Source organism: Lontra canadensis, unplaced genomic scaffold (genome assembly GCF_010015895.1).
Source record: "Lontra canadensis isolate GAN:19392208 unplaced genomic scaffold, GSC_riverotter_1.0 scaffold21, whole genome shotgun sequence".
Lineage (NCBI taxonomy): Eukaryota > Metazoa > Chordata > Mammalia > Carnivora > Mustelidae > Lontra > Lontra canadensis.
Window position 1 is genome coordinate 16,644,049 of NW_022631015.1, and position 22,924 is coordinate 16,666,972.

The 22,924-nt window shown below is 42.7% G+C and overlaps 1 protein-coding gene across 3 annotated transcripts in view; it reads right to left on the bottom strand.

Moving 5' to 3' along the window:
• Positions 1-22,841, bottom strand: part of KIF13A (kinesin family member 13A) — a 197,838-nt gene extending 174,997 nt beyond the window's left edge. For 2 of the 3 annotated variants that reach the window (XM_032861617.1, XM_032861618.1), the window contains exon 1: positions 22,700-22,841. In XM_032861617.1, the coding sequence (XP_032717508.1) occupies positions 22,700-22,758 (59 nt within the window). In that variant the 5' untranslated portion in view covers positions 22,759-22,841. The remainder of the gene's footprint in view (positions 1-22,699) is intronic. The other variant, XM_032861616.1, reaches the window with a different exon arrangement.
• Positions 22,842-22,924: the final 83 nt, after the last annotated feature.

The window sequence follows — 22,924 nt, forward strand, 5'->3', positions numbered from 1 at the left end:
GCAAATGATACCCACAGAAATCAGTGTGTCTCCTGCTTAGAAGCTATGATCATCCATTGTTCTAAAAAGATGTTTTAGTAAGTCTTATCTCTGGTTCTTAAAAGTTGACATCAGGAAACCTTATTCCCTATTACCTCAAATGTAGAAAAAGCAAAGAAAATAAAAAGTACTGAATATAATCATTAGATAAAAGACAAGCAAATCAAATTCATAAAAACGGCAGACAATTTCAGAGTTATACTAAGGAGTGAAAATGTAAGTGGAATGTTGTCAAATTACATACCAATGCTGCTTTCTTGAAAAGAAACCCAGAAGCTTATGGAGGGGGTTTTTTGGTTATAACATGCAAAACTGAACAAAAATGATACCAGTCTAGCAAGTTTTTCATGGGCTTAGGTTACTGCCATCTGTGAGGATTCCAAGTTGGCTTGATTTTATCCCTGGTAAATGTTTTTAGAATTCTGAAAGGTATGAAAAAAGTCAAAGGTAGCTCACATGCCTCCACTGATTAATTCTAATAGTTCTTAGTTTTAGACATGTCTCTAGCTATGGTGTGTTTGCAAATTCAATTAGGTGGGGATGTTCCCAGGAAGGCTAGCCTTCCAAACCATCCAAACCTCGCTGATCTGAGAAGAGTATTCAAATATTTAAAATCTGAGATGGGGAGGGGGAACACTTTTTTCCTATTTGATCCAAATCTCCTTAAGACCCTATTCCAACAATTACAGAGAGAAACCTGGGAGTTCAGACACAGAAGCTGGTTCTCTGGTCCTTAACAAAATTTCACATTGCTTTTACTGAGTCAAAAGTTCCATTCTCTTTTTAGAAGCAGGAAGGAAAACAAAATGATTACAAGTGACTCAAAACAAAGTCATTTAACTGTGCTTCGTTAGTGAGAGGTTTTCAGAGCGAAGCCACTGAAGACATCTGTGATGTTCAATCTTGTGACTTTAGCCAGCACCTTTATTACCACGGTTAGGATTACCTTGTTGCTCTCATTCAGATTCATCTTTGTGGTGATAGATAACACACTAGATTTAGTCATCATTTTAGATTGAGGAATAACCACACGCTCATTAGAATTTAAACAAAGTACAATACCGGGGCTCAAATTTTTCAAACAGGTAGATAGTAGGATAACGATCCAGTTACAACGAAAATGAGCAATGTCAACTCAAAAAACTTAATCTTTAATTCAACCTCCCAAGTGAGTTAACTTTAGCACTCATCAGAAATGCCTCAGCGCACCCATTAGCATTTAATTCGTCTCTAAGGTTCTTTTCCCCTAAATGGAGTTTCGTCCTAAAACAGTAACTTCTCATCACTCTGGAACATATCTTCGCCAGCGAACAAGTACACGTCAAAAGTTCTGAAACAGCAGCTGAAAGACCACAATTAAGGAGCTGCTCACCGGCCACGATGTGACAATTCGAGCACGTAGGGAAAAGGAGTGCGGATAAAACGTATCCACCGGAAGCTAATCCAGATACCACACAGGGCTGACTGTTTCGACGCAGGTCCGGCGTGCACGCATCCGACCGCACGCGTGCTCCCCATCAGGTCATTCCAAGAAATCCTCCCTGTGGCTGTTCGCGTCCCCACGACGCCACACGCTGCTTCAGCGCTCTGCCCCTGCCTCGGGATCGCCCCGCTACGCAGCAGCGCAGGGGCCAAGATTCACGCCCGGGGAGCCTCGTCTGCAGAACCAGTTTTCTCAATTCCGCTTCATCGACTAGGGAAGGAAAATTCCAAATGCTCCAGGGGCATCTAACTTGGCTTGGCATGCTACTCCTTTCTGGAACTGAGCACACTTTCTCAGGGGAAAAGTAGTCTGAGGAGGGAAAAACTTCAATGAAGGGAGCCAGAACTCTGACGTGGGGTGAGGCTTAGCTGTGCTTAGTATTCTCAATTTTTTAAAATTTTTTAAAAGATTTTATTTATTTATTTGACAGAGAGAGCACACAAGTAGGCAGAGAGGCGGGCAAAGGGAGAGGGAGAAGCAGGCTCTGCTGAGCAGGGAGCCCGATGTGGGACTCGATCCCAGGACCCTGGGATCATGACCTGAGCCGAAGGCAGATGCTTACCCAACTGAGCCACCCAGGCGCCCCAGGATTCTCAATTTTTAGATGGTGGTAGAGCCAAGGGTTCAGCATGGAACTGCTGAGTTTTACTAACCTTAAGAAAATAAGTTCTCCATCTCAGTGGTACGGAATATCACACACACAAAAAAAGGAAAATGCATCAAGATGTTCACAGAATGATGAGCAAAATCTTACTTTATCTCTAATATCCTGTATCTTAGTTGTTTAACAGTAAATGAGCACCACTCTTTTAATGAGAAAAGAAATCTCTGTTAAAAGGTTACTCAAGGGATGCCTGGGTGGCTCAGTTGGTTGGACGACTGCCTTCGGCTCAGGTCATGATCCCGGAGTCCCAGGATGGAGTCCCACATCGGGCTCCCAGCTCCATGGGGAGTCTGCTTCTCCCTCCGACCTTCTCCTTGCTCATGCTCCCTCTCACTGTCTCTCTCTCAAATAAATAAATAAAATCTTTTTTAAATAAATAAATAAATAAAAATAAAAGGTTACTCAAGATTTCCAAAAGAAAAGGAAAGCTAGATGCCTTTCACTGTCCTCGCAGGAAGGAAGCCTGAGCCGTGCAAAAGTCAGCTTCGAGTCCCAGAAAGCCACACAGACACTTGGATTATAAATAGTCATAATAACAGCATCAGAACCATTTTGTTGGCCTTTTTGTCAATGTACAAGTGCTTTGAAGAAGGAAGGCAAGCAGGAGCCCATCCCACTGTCAATGGTGCAAAGACTGGAAAACCAAACTCGTCTGAGGCAGAGGAAATTACACGAAGCCTTTCTGGAAGACTGCAGGTTGCGGGAGGTGCCCGGTTATCTCAGGTCATAAAGTACCCCGCCAGCCAGCTGTTGCTGAGATAACTTCTCACTTTCATAGGTGAGAGAGCAGCGGGTTTTCTCCGACTCTAGCTGGCTAGGCTCTGGGCTTCTGCCTTCCTGCTCTGATTTCGGAACCAACGAGGCCCAGCCATGGAGCTATCACTCATTAATGTTTCATAATTGTTGGGAGACATATCAAAGGTAACTTAATGTGGTGCTCATTAAATAAAGTCTGCCATGACTCATTTCGTAAAGTCAGTAAAGTCTTAATAAAGTCTGTAATGGCTTACTTAAGAATACAAACAGATTCAAAGCTATCCCCGTAGAATGCCATTCTCCTGTGACTTCCGTTCCAACCCACTGCTGGACACTGTGTGCATGCTTCTGGCTGCCCACAACCCCTGGAACCCCTGGGCTTATTTGCCTCATGGCATTCATGGCACAGGAGTGCTTCTGAATTTAAAAACAACCACCACCACAACATGCCAACGGCCAGAGGGCAGGCACAAGAAGCATCATCAGTCCGAGGACCACTCGGCAACCAGAGAATGAAAGGGACTCTTACCCCCTTGGAGAAAGACGACCAGGCAGGCCAGCAGCCCCTGCCCCTCACAGAGCTGTCCTGGGTTAAAAAGCAGCTCGTTAACCTGGCATGAGGCTGCAGGAAGGTGTGTGGCCAACCTTCCAGTATCCTCCCTCTTCTCTCTCCATGACAACCGCAGGAAAAACTTCCCAGTAATCTGACTCACTAAGTCAGGTTGGTATAGGGGGCCCCCCAAGTGTGGGACCACACCCCCCCAGGGGCAGACAACAGCTCTGGCATTCTAGGAAGACATCACTTTGCCTAGGGCAGCACTCTCTTCCATTAGTCACCTGCAGAGAACTCGCTGCTGGGGCCACAGCACAAGTGGGACAGAGGATGTTAAACAGGTGAACCTGGTCAAAGTCTGCATGACTCCTTGGCTGGATCGACCTCTGCTTACGTCACACTAACAGCTGTGGCCTCTGCTTGTCAGCCCAGGGCAGTGGGAGTCAAAGCCGTAAGGGTCTGGAACCACACTGTACAGTCATTATCCCAAAAAGCCACACAACACTGCACAGCCTATGATTATGTAATAATCCCATGCAGAAATTGAAGGTCTCATAGGGCCCAGACTAGAAGCAGGAGAACCACAAGTGATGTGGTTCTGAGGTTCTGAGGATGAAATAAAAACTTTCCACCCACAGCCTCACTCATGGACCAAAGCACAGCTCTGCCGGGAAAATGCCGGCGTCCAACACAAAACACCTAGAGGGCACTGGCTTCGTACCGGGCACGTGCTCGCTGCTGGAGGAAACAAAGAGGGAAAACAGACAGTAACTAAGACAAGCGGCTCAAGGAGGGACAATAAGCCATTTCCACGAATTCTTCAGGAACATGGATCTGGTTATTATCCTCCACTCAAGTGTTCAGAACATTGACTCGGCACTCTACGACTGAACTCGCGGAGCCAAAATGAACTGATGGCAGGTGAACACAGGGCACCCTGCAACGAGCATGCGGCTCGCTGGAAACATCAGTACATGAATGCACAAGCAAGCACAGAAGCACGCGTGCACACACGAACAAACGCTCCCAGTAAGCGGTGCCTCAAACCTGTGCAGTACTCTAGAAACCAGTGGAGAAGTTCCAGAAGCTTGGGAACAGCTCTTCACAGACCCACAGTCCCGGAGCTGTGACCGAAGTCCCCAGGCACCCTCTCCAAAGCACGTCTGTCCAAGGGGACTGGCGGACTGGGAGGTACACTTGGACAGAGGTGCCCGGAGGATTCCGCTATGAGCTCTAACTCCTCCCAACCTTCCACAGAGCGCCTCAGTTACCAACGGAGAAAAAGAAGGCTGGACAGTTGTTGAAGAAATAAAATGCCTAGCTCCCTCGTAAAATTCCAGAACAGTGCTATGGCTGAAGCCTGGCCAAAGTGAGACACAGGTGCTCCAAGCTCCGAAGAGGCTACAGCCCAAGGACCACTTGCTAACTGGTGCAGAGTGGCATGGAGCCCATCTGCAGCTGTCCGCCAACCCAGTCCGAGCCAGTGAGCCCCGGCAGTTTCCGCTGGAGGACTGGCCTCCACGCACCAGCCCTAGGGGCAGGCGGCACCGGCCACCAGCCAGGGCCTCCACCCCCGCTAACGATGTTCACCAGGGACATTCACAGTATGACCCTACTGCCATGTGGCTGTGGGCGCTGAGGGAAGACCCCATTGCAAAACCAGAAGTCTTTATTAAAAGGCCAGATTCTGCAAGCAAGAAGCCACAGAGCAACTGAAGAGCTTTCATGAAAAGCAGCTCTTTAGAAAATCAGAGAAGTACCATTATTTTCCCCCAATTAATAGGCCCTGAAATGCCTATCACTTCATAAAGGACAGCTTCTCTCAACTCCACTTCACCCCGAAGTACAGCCCGAGACGTCCTAAGGACACAAGAGCACTGGTGCGAGAGGCAGGGAAGAGGGCTTCGTGCTCAGCAGGGCAAGGCTCTGGCCAACAAGCACCCTGCGCTACAAACACACGAGAGAAGCAAAAGCACTCTCCAGCAGCCTCGCTCGACCCAGGGGCTCGGTGCAACGCAGGAGATGCCAGGGGGAGGCAGCTCTGGTTTGCTTAAGTTTCTACTCATTCAGATTCTAACAAGAGTTTTCAGGCCCTCCTCCCCCTCCAGTGCTCCTGCTTCTCCAGCTTCTCCAACAGATGGAGAACCGGTCTGCTTGCGTTTCCACAGCAGCCCCTCTTCGGCAAACACATGGGAACAAGCTGGTCCTCCGCAACATTTCTTTTTCCATTATTCGGGGCAACAGGTTGTGGCCACATGGATGGAGGAAGGGCACCAGAATGATCCCGAGAATGGATTCAAAGCTTTTAAATGGGTATTTCTGCTCAGCAATCCTGCCAGGGGCACCAATATCCTTAGAAAGAACTCACCAAATAAGCGAAAGGCTCAGGGAGGAGATCCCTGTCACTATCGCTTCCTGCCAAGCTTATCCGGGATCCAGACATTTAACTGAAAGATTTAAGTTAATTAAAACAAACAACCTGGTAACTGAAGCAGGCAAGGGTCTGCAACCGTGTAACTGATCTGGTATCTATTTACTTTCCACTGTCATTAGATCTCTCTCTCGGAATCCTGAAATAAAAACAGTTCCTCTGCTCTCAGCCTACAGCAGGAATGATACTTCTGATCTGTGCTGCTTAATAGCTGTTTAATCACCAGGGCTGACTCATCAAGTAAAAGGCTTTGTCTTTCCAATTTACAATTGCAGCTTATCTAATAAGTCCCTCAGATACTTTAAAACATTCTAGCAACACAGTGAGACACAGGCAGCCTGGCTTTGTGCTCCCCCAAGTTGGCCTACTGGGTGTCCAGATCGCTGAGATGGCTTTAGGGGAGAAGGTGAAGAGCCAAGGCCATCCAGACACTGACACTCCAGGCCCACGCCTAGTCCCCTCGAGGTTCCTCCTGCTTCCCCGCCCCATCCCGTTCTTTGCTTCCAGGGGTGGGGCACAGGGAGCACCCTGAGGGTAGGGAGAGGCCAATGGGAGAATCATTGCCCACACTCCCTACTTCCCAGGCCCAGAATGATGGGTCAGATGTTTTACCCACCCCCGGAACAAAGAGAAAAGCAAGCACACACTTCATGTTCATTCATGTAAATGTGCAAATTCCTTAGGAGAGCAAAACCTTGCATTATATTTCCCTTTAGTTTTGGTGTATTTCTGCACACAACAACTGGATAACCTGATCAAAATTTCTGAGGGCATGCATCGCTCCCTTAATAAAAGGACCACAAATACACATGCACGTCTGCAGGATACTTTTTTTTTTTTTTGGAAAAAGTATTTTAAGAAATGGGGCGCCTGGGTAACACAGTTGGTTAAGGGTCCAGCTCTTGGTTTCAGCTCAGGTCGTGCTCTCAGGGTCCTGAGACTGAGCCCTGAGTCAGGCTCTGGGCTCAGTGTGGCATCTACTTGAGATTCTCTTTCTCCGTCTTCCTCTGGCCCTCCCACTCGTGCACTCACTCTCTCGCTCCCTCTAAAATAAAACATATTTTTAGAAAATAACTAGTAAATTCAAAGGAATCTACTGCACAGGTGGTTCTAGGAAATAACCCAAACATATTTTCCAAGCTTGAGAGTGTCAATAAAAAAATGCTAAACCAAAAAGATTACGCTAAATTAATAAGTCCAAGAATAAAATATACTCACTTAACAGGTGCCAGGGAACCAGATATATAAGTCAAAACAGTTCCTTATTTTGAATTTTTAAAGGAGAGGCCCTGAGTCCATGTCTCCAGTATAAACCATTGGGACAAGAGTCACCACCACCCCACGGACTGGATAATAAAGTCAGTTGCCTCAGGTAGAAAAACAGAAGCACAGAAACCCAGTATTATTGAACACGATGTTTCAATACCTTCGGACAGTGATTTCCTCATGAGTCAGTCTGTCTAGGGAGTACTAACCATCTATGAATCACCTACGTTAAATATAGCTACTAACCATTAATTACATCCAATGAATAGAAACACAGTTTAGTACAATACACACTTCCGAGAACGTACCATTCTAAGGTAACAAGGACCAGCAGCCAATAACTAGAACACAGACCTGAAGGTCCACAGCCATTGCAAAGACAAAAAAGTCTTCCAAATGTGGACACTTCAATCAAGAGTAATTGGAAACTCCATATTACTTAAAAGAACTGTACAGTTTCCAGGGCACCTAGGTGGCTCAGTTTCCAGGGCACCTAGGTGACTCCAACACTCAATTTCGGCCCAGGTCATGATCTCAGGGTGGTGAGATCAAGGCCCGTGTCAGGCAGATTCCATGACTTTCTCTCTCTCCCTCTCCTTCTGGCCCTCCCCCCAGCTCTCTAAATAAATAAAAGCTTAAAAAAAAAAGAATTGTAAGGTTTCCTACTTTAACTGTTCTTTTTGAATGTTAAAAAAAAAATCATTTATTAAACTTGGAATGAGTAAGAAACAATATTAAAAACAAAACCCAGACTGAAGGCACCTAGATGGCTCAGTCAGTTAAGCGTCTGACTCTTGGTTTCAGCTCAGGTCGTGACCCCAGGGTCCTGGGATGGAGCCCTGCTGGGCACAGAGCTATCTTGAAGGTCTTTCCCTCTGCCCCTCCCCTCAACATAAAGAAACAAACAAATCTTTAAAAAAAAAAAAAAAGGAAACGAAACCCAGATCGATGAACATTAAGTGTCCCACAGTAATAAAAATAATAAAATCATTAACACTTAGTGTGTGCACCATGCTAATCCCCACACCACCCACAGTGCCGGTAACTCTATTTCCATTTTATAAATGAGGAAACCAAGGCACTATGGGTTAAGGGACTTGCCCAGCATCTCACAGCCAATAAGTGAGTCACACGTGAGCAGTTGGCCCCCAAAGTTCACAGTGGCTCTTGACCACCACACCATTCTGTCACGATGCTTAGTTATTTACACCCATGTAACAGCCACAGAAACACCGCAGAAGACAATGAAAAGACCTCCCTTCCTTGAGAGTAAAAAGCTTTGGTGCAGATATGAAGTAATTTACTATACTTAAGAAATTTTAAATTCTGTTTAGGCTAACTTTTACCTAGATTGGGGAGTTTTTTCAACACAACAAATGACAAAAGCAAAGATGTACTCTGTAGCATTCCAAAAATTCAATGCCATACAAATAAAGAGGATGCTTTATTCATTTTTTAAAAGATTTATCTGAGGGAGAGAGAGCAAGCAAGCAGGAGGAGGAGGAGAGGGAGAGGGAGAGGGAGAGAGAGGATCTCCCTGCAGAGCACTGACCCCCTGACTCAGGGCTGAATCCCAGGACTGAGACCCTGATCTGGGCCGAAACCAAGAGTCGGACGCTCAGCTGACTGTGCCACACAGGTGCCCCACTTTGTTCAAATTTTAAAGGGAAAAAAATCCTTTAACATTCATAGTCTATGATTTGGCCTGAAGGACCAAAGGGTCAAAGCTGCTCATTCACAAATGTCATAAGTGACATATTACTAGACATCACAGACACCAGGGACATCCGACTAACTGCATGTCACTGTCTGTGGGTGACCCACAGTGGCGTTTCCATCAATTCCCAGGAAAGGGGAAAGTTAACCATGTGGTGAGTACTTTATAAAACTAAATTTATCCAATGTTTAAATTCTAATTATGTCCTTCCTTCTGTTGTTAAGAGGCTTATTTTATTAAATGAAGAATCAAGAGACAGTGGTGTTTTCGTTTTAGTGTGCTTGCCTGGCACATTTAAAAGAAGTTAGAAACTCTGTTTATCCAAATTTTTATTTCTACTGAGTTTTTAAAAAAAAAAATTTTTTTAAGTGAGCGCTATGCCCAACATGGGGCTTGATACACCCAGTATCAAGAGTCCTCTGCTCTACCAAATGAGCTAGCCAGGCACTTTCATTTCTGTTGGTTTTTAAAAAACTGGTTCTCAAGTCTGGGAACCAATGAGCAAGGACAGCTACAAGTCACTCTTGGAAAAAGCTAGTTAAATAATAACCTGGCTAGAGAACTTTAAAAAAAAAAAAAGAGAGAGAGTCCCTTAGGAGTACAGTAGACCAGCAATTTTGGAAAATTATTTCCACTGCATAACTCAGCATCAAAGCGCAGACTAAGCTGTCATCCTCAACAGAGGAATATTATTCTATCAAAGCCAAAAATACTTCAAGGCTTCAAAAATACTTAGTTATGTTGCCACGCTAATATTACCTATTTGTGCGGTAACTCTAGACCCAAAAAAGCAGATGTTTCAAACTGGATAGGGTTGCTCAAATTTAACACCACTATCTTGATAGCTTTCCGGACCACACTGCTCCCTACTTACTCAAAACATTACCCTTGAAACAAGTAATTTTAAGGATCTTGCTCAATGTAATAATGTAACTATTCCCTGTTACAATTTGTATAGTGGATTCTAAACTTTAATTAACTCTATAAATAGAAGAAGTTAAAGATAGAGAACAAAAGGACAAAACAAAACAAAAAACCCTAACAGTGTGTTATCCAATTTTGAAAAAGGGCAATTACAATTGCAGGTTCAGCCTATAAATCTTGCACATTCTCTGTTTATCTGGAGAAATAGATTGGTGGGCACACAAAGCATCAATTCTGAAGGCGTGCTTTATAAAGCCACGGACTGTAAGGCTGTTACAAGGTTTATTAATCTGTTTGACAAACCGTATGTGGGTTGACTGTGGCCTTCCAGAATTTGGGATAAAACTACTTATTACTGGTAATGCAGTATCTCTGCATGTCACCATTGTCTGCCCCTTCTGGTTTTCCTCTGCGGCTCCCAGCTGGAGATACAGGAATATTTGTGGTCTTTGGTGGTAGATGTCCAAGCTAGGGAGTGTCTCCTCCAGACACAAAGAGCTAACAGCAAAAAGTAAAGCTTCCCTTTCCTCAAAGGCTTCCTTCCTGTTCCCTGTCTTCTTAAAAAAAAAAAAAAAAGAAAGAAAGAAAAAGACTGCAAACTTCTTCCCCCAAGGGAATGGCACACAGACGCTTTCCTCACCACTGCTTCTCACAGCAGCGATGCTCATCACACCTAGAGACCAGACACTGAAGGGGCTGCCCAGAATCAGTAACTATTCTGCTTTCAGAAGAAACACTAAGAGAGCACAAACCAGAAGGGAAATACACACACACACACACACACACTCTCTCTCTCTCTCTCTCTCTCTCTAACCCGATCTGGTCTCACGATGGAAGATCGGAAATACTGAGATCAACCACGGTTTGGTAGAACTGTCACCAAACCCCCAGAAACAAAACAAGCTGCCCAAGGGCACTTGAAGGAAACGGCTCTGGAATGGTCACTTCTCCACCCCCACGCGTGCGTGCTTGTTGCATAAAACAGCTGCGAGACCGCAGGAACAGCTTAAAAATCACTGCTTCCCCAGAAAAGCACAACCGTGCAAGATGAAAACTAATGGACGGGTCCAAATCAGATGATTTACAAGCCCGTTGCTGCACACAGAAGCGGCGCCCCCCCCCCCCGCCCCAGGCAGGAGGCCCGCAGAAGGTCTGTGAGGGACCCGCTGGCGAGAAGAGAGAGCTGGAGTGGGGGGCTGTCTCCTTTCACTCGACACCTTTGGCTCTTGCATCATCTGCCTCGGGCAAACAGCGCCTGCAAGAACAGTGGCCCCATCCTCCCTCGTGTTCCTGACACTCAGAAGCAAGTTACAATGCAACCTGTTTCAGCTCCCATTAATGTTAGCCTGATTACTCTGCTGGACTCAACTTGACACGTTTAGTACAGACGGGATAAATCTCAATTTAAGGCCTTCAAAAACGTGACAGATTACCTGGGCTAGCCCTCAGTTTTATATATGCAGTGTCAGATGGAAAAGGGCTGCCAGGTAGCCCAAAGATTACAGTGCTAGTGAGTGGCAGAAGCAGGCAGCACCCCACCTTCCAGTCCATCCTGCCATGCAGACCCTCCACATCCACGGGGTCCCCAGGCTCTGGGTCCGTCCAGGAGCTGAAGCTGGGAGGGCTGCCCCCGGGCAGGGCCCACAGCAGGGAAGGGCGGTCCACAGGCCCAAGAAGTCAGTATCCAGACAAAGGACAGGCAAGAGGCAAGGTACCCTGCATCTAGATAATTTAGGTAATTCCTTCCCCTGCTGCTGCAAACCAAGTGAAAATAAATCAGGAGAGGCATTTTTATTAAACACACCTGGCGAGCGAGGAGAAGCTCTTTTTCTTTCTTTCTTAATGGGAGAGAATTTATTTAGCTTTCCAGGCTTCACGTTCACTGTAATACACACCCTCGGCACAGGAAGGCCCTATGAAAGTTCCATCCATTACCTTAATAAGGTAAATATTTAGGCTGATTTTATGAGGCTTTCCTACGTTAATTTGCAGAAAGTTAATGGTTATGAGTACATGATCACAATCAAAACAGCAAAACAGACCAAAGGACAAGGTGTGACCCTGAGCTTCAACACTTGATTCATTAATAAACTGGACCCGTGATTCTCAACCTTGGCTACATATGAGAATCAAATGCCAACCGTGTGAGTCAACCACCGTGGACATTCAACCCGGTCAAGCCTTCAGATGTCTACACCCTCAGACTTCTAGTCTTCAAAGAGGAGGTCCCAGACTTTGTGGAACAGACAAGTCATACCTACTTTGCTCTGTCTGAATTTCTGACCCACAGAAACCATGAGCATAAGAAAATGGCTGTTTTAGACCACTAAGTTTTGGGGCAATTTGCTGAATCATAACTGGGACATCTGAAGAGCATTCAAAAATCCCAATGTCTAAGGTGTACACAACCCAATTCAGCCAGAAGCTCTGAGGGTAGGACCCAGGCATCGATGCTGAAAGCACCTAGGTGATTCTAATGTGTGATCACATCTAGACCTCTGTCATCCAACACAGCGGCCACCTGCCCCGTGTAGCTGTTTAAATTTAAATTAATGAAAATTGAGTAAAATTTAAAATTCAGTTCTTTGGTTGCACTAGCCTCATATCAAGAGCTCAATAATCATACACGTCTGGTGGTTACCATATTGGATGCAGATACATAGAACAATTCCATCATTCCAGAAAATTCTATTGGACAGCACTAGTCTAAACCAGTAGTTGTTGAAGTTTGGTCCTGGGCTAACAGCATCAACATCAGGAATCTGTTAGAAATGCAAATTCTCAAGGCACATCCCAAACCTCTTGGATCAGAACCTTTTGGAGTGGGGCTCTCCAAAGCTCTGATACACACTCAAGGGTGAGAACTCTTGGTCTTGTTATGGCCCATATAAAATCATTTTCCTCATCACCTATCTCATACTTAATGTGCAAATTATCAACTTTTAATTCCATTATAATGTAAGAAGATAGTTCATGTTGGCATACAATTTCAAAGGTGAATTTTTGTGTTAGCAGGCATGTTTGAGAAAAAATGTCTTTCAGCTAGCAAAGGACTCTAAAAAGTTTCATGAAGATGCTCTCAGCTATGTATAATTATTAAGAGAAACAATCTTATGGTCCAAAAATATTTAAATGGTTAAAAATTATGAAACTCAACAGACTATTCAATTATTAAAATTATAATTGTGAAAATGATATAGCATAACAAAATATAAATGGGAGAAAAGCAAACACAAAATTGTAACTGCAAATTTGTGTATTACTTGGACAAGGACAAAATGAGGGTAGAGGAAAAAGAACTGCTTAGGCTTGGCCAGATAGTGACCCCACCCCGTTTTCTTTCCGCCTTCTATCTGATAAAGATACCCATGAAAAAACACTTTAGAATATCTAAGGAAGCAATTTTTTTTAAAAGATGCAAATGCGCTTTGATGTGAAAAGTCCATTGTAAGAACAATCTGGTAAAACAGTTCTATTACTGTTTTAAAAACAAACAAACAAACAAATAAATGTGCAAGCCAAAAAAAAAAACCAAACAAACAAACAAACAAAAAAACCACTATTCTACTACTTTATCAGTGATTCACTGAATCATCCATCTCAGAGAAACAGGAAATCCAGACAAGACTCAAGCAAATAATGAGGCTTAGATGGGCTGCCCTATTCCTGAGTGTCTACAAGGGTTTCTTCTACCTTTCCTTTTACCCTTAGAGCCTATAATCAAATACCAGAATTATGTGTTTTTATATAATTTTATAATTTTTAATTTTATAATTTTATAATTTTATAATTTTATAAATTTTATAATTTTATAAAATAAAATTTTAGAGATGTGAAAACTTGACTTTTTTATTTCGTTTCCACATAATTGTTGGGTGATAAAATGCCAAATAAACTAATTTCCAAGGAGGAACTTCTCACATTTTTTCTTACACTTGTAAGTCTAAAGTCCCCAGAAACATTTTGTAGAGTGACTTTCTTTGAAAAGATAGCCCTTGGGGTGCCTGGGTGGCTCAATCAGTTGAGTGACTGACTCTTCATTTTGCCTCAGGTCATGATCTCAGGGTACTGGGATCGAGCCCCTTGTCCGGCTCCCTGTTCAGCAGGGAGTCTGCTTGAAGATTATCTCTCCCTCTCCTTCTGCCTCTCCCTGCTCACAAGCACGTGTGCACACCCCCACCAAAATAAATAAATCTTAAAAAAAAAAAAAAAAGATACCTCCTGAATCTCACATAAATTAATTCTTGGTTGTTTTAACACATGTTTTCTTATCAATTTTAGCCTTACTTCCTTCACTGACAGCTCTGTTTTTAAGTAAACTGAATTTCTTATGTTGTCAAGGAACAATGCAATCTTTCTGGATGTTTCTGTGTTGGTTTCTCTGCTGTTCTGTTTCCGATGCTGGTAATGTTCTCCAAACTCCTTTAAATTCTAAATGCATAAACACCTTCTCTACCATAGCTCCAGGGAAGATCTGAGAAAGGGTGAGTGTGGCTGAATGACTCTGAGAAACCCTGATGTCTTCAAGCAGCCTGCTACTTGGAGAAACGCAATCCTGAAAATTCCTTAAAAATATGAGTGCACAGCATGCGTAATTTTGTTAAAAATTAGACACAATCCAAGTTATCCACTTATCTCTAACTAGATTTTTGCCAGAAGCTGCCAAGTTAACTAGTGGGGTGATAAACTGTCCAGTTTGGGATCATGCAGGAAAAATTTCCCAGCCCAACAAGCATACATATTTTTAAGTTAAAAGTAACTCCAAAAAAAAAAATCTCTCAACTAGAATTTAGTGATGCAAAACTAGGATTTTTCTACTTTTTACAGCTTTTTGTACTGACTATAGCTAATTACCTTTATGAATGCTGGTAATTATGCATTGTCTAGGGCAGCTACTACCTTCAATTATAGCATTTACATATGCTCTTTTGGAAAAGGAAATCATTATTTTTATTTCCATTGTTGGAAGGTAATAGAAAAGAGATTAGATAAAAGGTTTTAATCATCTTTTTTTTTTTTTTTGCACTGAAGAGAACTTACAAAATGCTTCCTGTGTGTGTTGGGCATTCTTGAATCTAGGCACTGAGATTACAAAGATGAGTCATATATTGTCCTTGCCCTGGAGAAACTACAGCTACATCTGAGCAATGTCCTTAGCAAAGAAGACAGAGATCAAGCTATCTTTACTTTAAACTAGCTTCTATAAAACTACTTCATATTTTAACAAACAAAACAACACATTTAAAAAAGTAGACCATAAACAGAAAACTATCATTAATGTCTTCAGAAAAAGACAATACCATAACCAAGAAACAAAAATAGGATACTATTAAAAAAAAAAAAAAAAAAAAGAGGCAAAAATAAATAAATAAATAAATAAAAGCTCTTAGAAATTAAAAATTGGTAGGGTAAAAGAAAAATTAAACATAACAGCTGGGAGATAATAGAGGGAATCTTCCAGAAGGTAGAACAAAAAGATGACAAGGACACAAGGCATGCAGGACATAAATTTCCAGGTCAAAAAGGTCTATCCTGATTTCTCAAAAATGGGGAAGAAGGCAGGGTGGGGGGTTTAGGAAGTAGGGAAGGAAAAAATAAAACAAGATGGGATCAGAGGGAGACAAACCATAAGAGACTCCAAATCTCACAAAACAAACTAAGGGTTGCTGGGGGACGGGGGCTGGAGAGAGGGTGGTTGGGTTATGGACATTGGGGAGGGTATGTGATATGGTGAGTGCTGTGAAATGTGTAAGCCTAATGATTCACAGACCTGTACCCCTGGGGCAAACAACACATTATATGTTAATAAAAATAATAATTTATAAAAAGGGAAAAAAATTGGGGAAGAATATTCTCTAGGATTCCAGAAAATGAAAATCTAAGTCACATCTAAAAGATTAGAAACCCAAACAGTGGGGCACACGGGTGGCTTAGTCAGTTAAGTGTCTGCCTTCGGCTCAGGTCATGATGGCAATATCCTGGGATCAAGCCTGCATCAGGTTCCCTGCTCGGCAGAGAGCCTGCTTCCCCCTCTCCCTCTGCCACTACCTCCTACTTACGTTCTCTCTGTCTTCACGTGTGTCAAATAAATAAATAATATCTTTAAAAAAATTTTTTTAAATAAAGAAATCCAAAGAGCTTTGGACTTTTCACCAGAAGCCCAGGAAAGTAAAAGACAACAGAGCAACTAAACGTCTTCAAAATGGAATTTAATACCCACCTAAACTATCAATGAGGTGAGTGAGGAGAATAGATATTTTCATGGTTTCAAAAAGCTTTTATCTTCCGAACACCCTCTCTTAAAGGAAGCTACTGAAGAATATGCTCTACACAAAATTAAGGCAGTAAACCAAGAAAGAAAAAGGAGACAGAAAAACAAGAGATTCCACACAGAAGAGAGGTAGCAGGAATCCTCAGAATGATGTGACAGGCAATCCCAGCATGACAGCTATGTCAGGCACAGAAGACTACCAGTTCATACAGGAGCATGCTGGAAGGCCTACGGAGAAATGTCTCTAAGAAGAGGATATCAAGAAAAGTATTTGATATGTTTAAATGCCTTGAAAGGAGATTTAAGCAAGGAGCGGAAAATGTAAATGTTAAATTAAGGATAAGTACATAGAAAAAGCAGCAAATTAAAGAAAAAGTAAAAAGTAAAAACAATTGTTAACTCCAGGAAAAACAAAAAATTTTGTATGACAGGAAAAGAAACCATAGAAGAGCACATGGCTCAACTGTATATAGTTGACTATATTACATAATCATATAAATACACACTAAAAATGGATAAAATCAAAATTGTAATATAAGTATATTGGGGAACTAGGGGATGGGAAGAATTTGGGGGTGCGGTACGGATAAGGCATAGAAAGAGAACATAAAACAAATAAAAAATCAGCACTACCAGCATGTTATTCAGAAATATGGAGGGAGGGGTGCCTGGGTGGCTCAGTGGGTTAAGCCTCTGTCTTCAGCTCAGGTCATGATCTCGGGGTCCTGGGATGGAGCCCCGCATCAGGCTCTCTCTCTGGGAGCCTGCTCCCCCCCCCCCCGCCTGCCTCTCTGCCTACTTATGATCTGTCAAATAAATAAAATCTATTAAAAAAAAAAAGAAGAAGAAGAAATATGGAGGGAAATACCAAAAGAATGAGCTCAAATTGCTATATGTGGCTGATTCTGTGAAAGAAATGAAAAAGAGGATTCCTTCTTTTTTATCACAGATTTTATAAATTATAAAACTACTTTACAGAGGCGCCTGGGTGGCTCAGTGGGTTAAACCTCTGCCTTCGGCTCGGGTCATGATTCCCAGGGTCCTGGGATCAAGCCCCACATCGGGCTCTCTGCTCCACAAGGAGCCTGCTTCCCCCTCTCTCTCTGCCTGCCTCTCTGCCTACTTGTGATCTCTGTCTGTCAAATAAATAAATAAAATCTTAAAAAAAAAAAAAAAAGAGAATTCTTTAAAAAAAAAAAAAACTACTTTACACTTTAAATTATGTACACTAGGGGCACCTGGCAGCCTCAGTCAGAAGAGCATACAACTCTTGATCTTGGGGTCATGAGTTCAAACTCCCTTATTTTAAGTAATCAGAAGAGATTACTTAAAATTGAAAAATTTCAATAAATAAAGTACATTGTTTTTTACACACACACACACACACACATACATACATACATATATATATTCAGGACCCAATCTCTTGCCCACTAAACTTCTGTTTTTCAAATTATAAGTTTATAACACATTCCTGGGTTGTGAAATTAATTCAGTAAGTCAACCATCACTTCTAAAATGAATTAAAACAGAGGGATAGGAAATAACAGATACGCTGCACATAGTAAATTTTTTCATGAACCTCCATTCACGCGCGCGCACACACCCACACACACACAGAGTCCATGATGTTAAATATATTTTTAACCATGGACTATGAACAAAATAATTTTTTTAAAGATTTTTATTTATTTATTTGACAGAGAGAGAGATCACAAGTAGGCAGAGAGGCAGGCAGAGAGAGAGGGGGAAGCAGGCTCCCCGCTGAGCAATGAGCCCAATATGGGGCTCGATCCCAGGACCCTTAGATCATAACCTGAGCCGAAGGCAGAGGCTTAACCCACTGAGCCACCCAGGCATCCCTGGAACAAAATAAATTTTAAAACACTAATCTACACTGCATTATAATTACTTTTAGTTTTGCTTTTAAAAGTAAGAGATTCCAATCTACCTTTATTTTAAAACAAAGGCATGGCAAATGTTGACAGCTAATGAAAATATTCTATTAAAATGCTCTTTAAAAATACCACTAATGTCATGCATGAAGAATGATCACTCTTATATTAATGAAATCTAAATGCTCTGCTTTCTTACAACTGACTATAATATTTGAGCTAGAGAGAAGTATAACACAGAAAACAGAAGAGAATTCAAAGTCACCCAAATAATTTTATAATGTGGAATATTACTGATTCTTAGATGATCTATTTTTTAAATTTCACATGACTTTCACTAATTTCTAAATTTCTGGTCCGCAAAGATACTTGAGCAGAAGGAGCCATCCTAGGTGCCTTTGGAATAGCAGGGGAAGCCAACTTGGAAAAAAAGTTACAACATACAATACATAAATGGGGCGCCTGGGTGGCTCACTGGGTTAAGCCTCTGCCTTCGGCTCAGGTCATGATCCCAGGGTCCTGGGATCGAGCACCACATCGAGTCTGCTTCCTCCTCTCTCTCTGCCTGCCTCTCTCTGTCAAATAAATGAATAAAATCTTTAAAAAAAAAAAAAGAAGACTTTATGTATCTGTTCATACTGTGGTTTTTTAAATGTTACCTATTTGGGAACCTAAGGATTCTCACTCTCTTCTCCCCTCCTGAATTGCCTTGTTTCTGCATCCTGTTCCATGCACTTCCACGCCCCTCCTCGGGACCCTGTTCACACCAGGGAACCTACTCGGTGCAGACACTTGCTGAGCACCTGCTATATGCCAGCTGCTAGTTAGGGCATGACACAAAGGTAAGTAGGGTAAGTACCTGCCTTCAGGGAGCTTGCAACCTCAGAAGGAGACAGAAGAGGAAAAAGGTCATTTCCAAATAATAGGGTACATACAATGGCAAAAGTATAATCCACATAATCTACCACATTGTATTTTAACTATTTTTTCTTCCCTCTTCCCACGTCTCTCGAAGTCACAAACCTCTGAAACAGGCACTAGGCCCATACTCATCTTTGGCTCCTTTGTGCTGAGAAAGGATCCCATATGATGTAAACTTCATAAATATCTCCTGAATAGTAAATGCAACAATACTTTAAGAAACATGTTCATAATCCAAATGGCCAACAGACACATGAAAAAGTGCTCCATATCACTCGGCATCAGGGAAATACAAATCAAAACCAAAGTGAGATACCACCTCACACCAGTCAGAATGGCTAAAATTAACAAGTCAGGAAACGACAGGTGTTGGCGAGGATGTGGAGAAAGGGGAACCCTCCTACACTGTTGGTGGGAATGCAAGCCGGTGCAACCACTCTGGAAAACAGCATGGAGGTTCCTCAGAAAGTTGCAAATAGAGCTACCCTACGACCCAGCAATTGCACTACTGGGTATTTACCCTAAAGATACAAACGTAGTGATCCGGAGAAGCACACGCACCCGATGTTTATGGCAACAATGTCCACAATAGCCAAACTATGGAAAGAACTTAAATGTCCTTCAATAGATGAATGGATAAAGAAGATGTCACACACACACACACACACACACACAGTGGAATATTATGCAGCCATCCAAAAAAAAAAAAATCTTGCCATCTGCAATGACGGGGATGGAACTAGAGGGTATTATGCTAAGTGAAATAAGTCAATCGGAGAAAGACAATTATCATATGATCTCTCTGATGTAAGGAATTTGAGAGGCAGGGCGGAGATTGTGGGGGTTAGGGAGGGAAAAAATGAAACAAGATGGGATTGGAAGGGAGACAAACGATAAGAGACTCCTAATCTCATGAAACAAATTGAAGGTTGCTGGGACCTGGGGTGTTAGGGATAGGGTGGCTGGGTGATGGACATTGGGGAGGGTATGTGCTATGGTGAGTGCTGTGAATTCTCTAAGACTTATGATTCACAGACCTGTACACCTGGAGCAAATAATACATTATATGTTAATAAAAAATAAATAAATAAAATTAAAGTAGTTGATCTTAGAAACAAAAAAACAACAACAAAAAGAAACATGTTCATATCTATCTTAATGTTTCAAAACAGTGATCAATAAATATGTCCAACTATTAACCGGGACCTCTGTAGTGTAGTATAATCTTAGAATTTCAGAATAAGTATCTTTAACCTCAGAAGTCCTATGATCTTTCAGTCCTTAACATGTAGTCTTGGCTTTTATTCCATAAAGGGGGGAAATCATGAAAGCTAAGCCTATCTGTCTCTTTTTCTGGAAATCAAAGGATCCTTGCTTGTTTTTACTAGCAGGACTGCAAACTTTCACCCACTAAGTTAAAATTTCTATTCGTAGTTAATACATTAGTAATTTCTTGCAATTTTCAGGAACATAAAATTGTCACTTTGACACAGGTTTGCCAATATTATTTTAAGACTTCCTATAGTTCAAGCCTTGAACTAATAGGTAAGAAAAATAATATTCTCACCTTTCCCTGAGCTCTAGCCCAAAATAAATGACAGAAATGAATTGCAAACATAACATAAAGCATTGTTGTAATTAATCCACCCAGAGCCCAAGGGAGGAATCATTTCTATTTTTAAATACACTGTTGCTTTAAGGGAAAACCAGTGGAGAAATATGAAACCAAGCTACATAATGAAAATCAAAATGCACTGGTGTCTCCATCCTTGCAAAGACAGTAATCCTAACCTACAAGCTGCACTGCTGGATAGACTGCACTCAAGTTTTCTGTAAACTGAGTGACCAGTACTGAGGCAGAATCCCACAAAAAGGGTCCATCCACCAAAGAATCTGATCTGTAAGGGGGACAAAACAAGAGAACTCCCATGTTTCAATGCTGTTTTTAACAATTTCAGATAAGGAGCTATTCCAATAAGCCAGCAGATGGATAATTCCCCAAGTCACCCTACAAATCTTTACTTAAAAGATCCCCATTCATAATTGCAGTGGTGTCCCTAAAAATGATCAACTAATTATTAAGCATTTCTAACCACCTGTCTACAGTTATTTCTATCCAGGTTCCACAAAATTAAATGTTTCTCTCCACAAATTAGCTTCATCTCATTAAACGGTAACTAACCTTAGCACTCCCAATGGTTAAGAGTGACAAGGAGCAGGTGCTAAACAAGCAAGAAAAACAGAAGCGGCAGCTACATTAACGGGAGCTAATATTCTACCTGTTTCCCAGACTGCTCTCGAGAACCTGACCCAGCAGAATTTGCAGAGAAAACAATAAAAAAATATCCAGTTCCAGAAAAAATGTTGATGATGTGAACATCTAATCCAATCCCTAAATACTGAAATTTACTCAGTTCACTATCACCATGAAATATACAACTATACCACTACAAATGTATCTAAAATACTATAAATCTTTACAATGTATCTAAAGATATTATCCAAGGATACATCTATTACTGAAAAGCATGTAATGCATTTTAAGAATAACTTTAGCTATCTACTATCACCAGGACTATCTGCTATAGGGAGCAGAATGTTTGCAAACTGAACAAAAATTTCCAGCCTCAGCACAAAAAGCAAAGAACTTCCAATCTTACCTCCTGACAATATCTTCCCCGAAATTTAGCAAAATTGTGACTGAACACCACATGATTATAGAATAGAGGCAGCTGCTTCCTTTAGCAATAAAATAACAAACCCTGCTTCAGTCTCTATTCAGTGTAAAAATCTCCCAAGAGCAAAAAAATCACTAAATTGTACTGCATCAATCAACAGGTGACTTTTAAAAACACACTCATGCTCATGTCCCAGAGGAATTAATTCTGTCAGATCTCCCGGGTTTGGTTTTTTTTTTTTTTCCCCCTTTCTATTTTTACAAGCTACTGCATTGCTATACTGAATGAATTCCAACCGTTTTCTTCTCGGGGGGCTTACCAGAAAAATGCCAAATATTCAAATTATTTTAAGGCATTTTCCCATACTGCTGCGTGGAATAGAGCAGAATTAATAAGGATCCAAGAGTTACCACTTTTCAAATGCAAATATGTTGCCATCTAGTAAATGCAGCCCCTTTTTAAACATCCCCCCAGTGTCTACACAGCTCAAGGCACCACTTTTGTTTCCTTGAAAATCAAAATTCGCGCATTACATTCAGGCATTATCTCGACCCAGCACCAACAAAATAATAGATTTTAAATGGTCCACGCCTGAGCCTGCATCATACAATACTGTTCTGCTTTATTTTGGGGGGGGTCCCCCCCTTTTCACGCAAAGTCCCTAACAATTCCGCCAAATAAAGCGAACTGTGCAGCGGTAAGAAAAAAAACGAAGGGCACTGGGTTCCACTAAAACAAGGCCTTGCGATCGTCCCCTGCCCGCCTCAGGCCTCAGTTTTCTAATCTGTAAAATGTGGAACTAGTCGTCTCTGGGATCGCATCCGGCCCCCTCTCTCCGGGTGCCCCGAAGCCGGCCAGGGACGCGGCGGGCTGGTGCCGGCTCGGAAGCCGCTCGGGATGGGAGGCGACAAGGAGGGGGGCAGCGGGAGGAGAGGAACTTGGACTTGCAACCGCTTCAGACAGGAGCGTGCGACAAACTTGAAGCCGTCCTCCTAACAATAGGGACGAGCACTCCCATTTTCCGGGCTCGAACTTGCAGGGGACTGCGGGGTGGGAGCCGCCCGCCCGCCCGCCCGCCCGCCCTCTCGGCGCCCGCTGTACCTTTCTCCCTGTTTGGTGTTAGAAGGAGGAGGGTGCAGGACCGTTTGGTTCCCTTCCATCTCCACCACGCACTTGGTGTTCAGCTCCAGCTCTGGAAGCAGAAGGGAAGAGGGCCGCTGCCGCGCCGAGCATCCGCGCCGCCGGCCCCCTGGGCGCGGGGCTCCCCCGGGGGGCGGCCGAGCCGGGGCGCCGGGGGCTCGGCGGCCAGTGCGCCGCCGCCCGCGC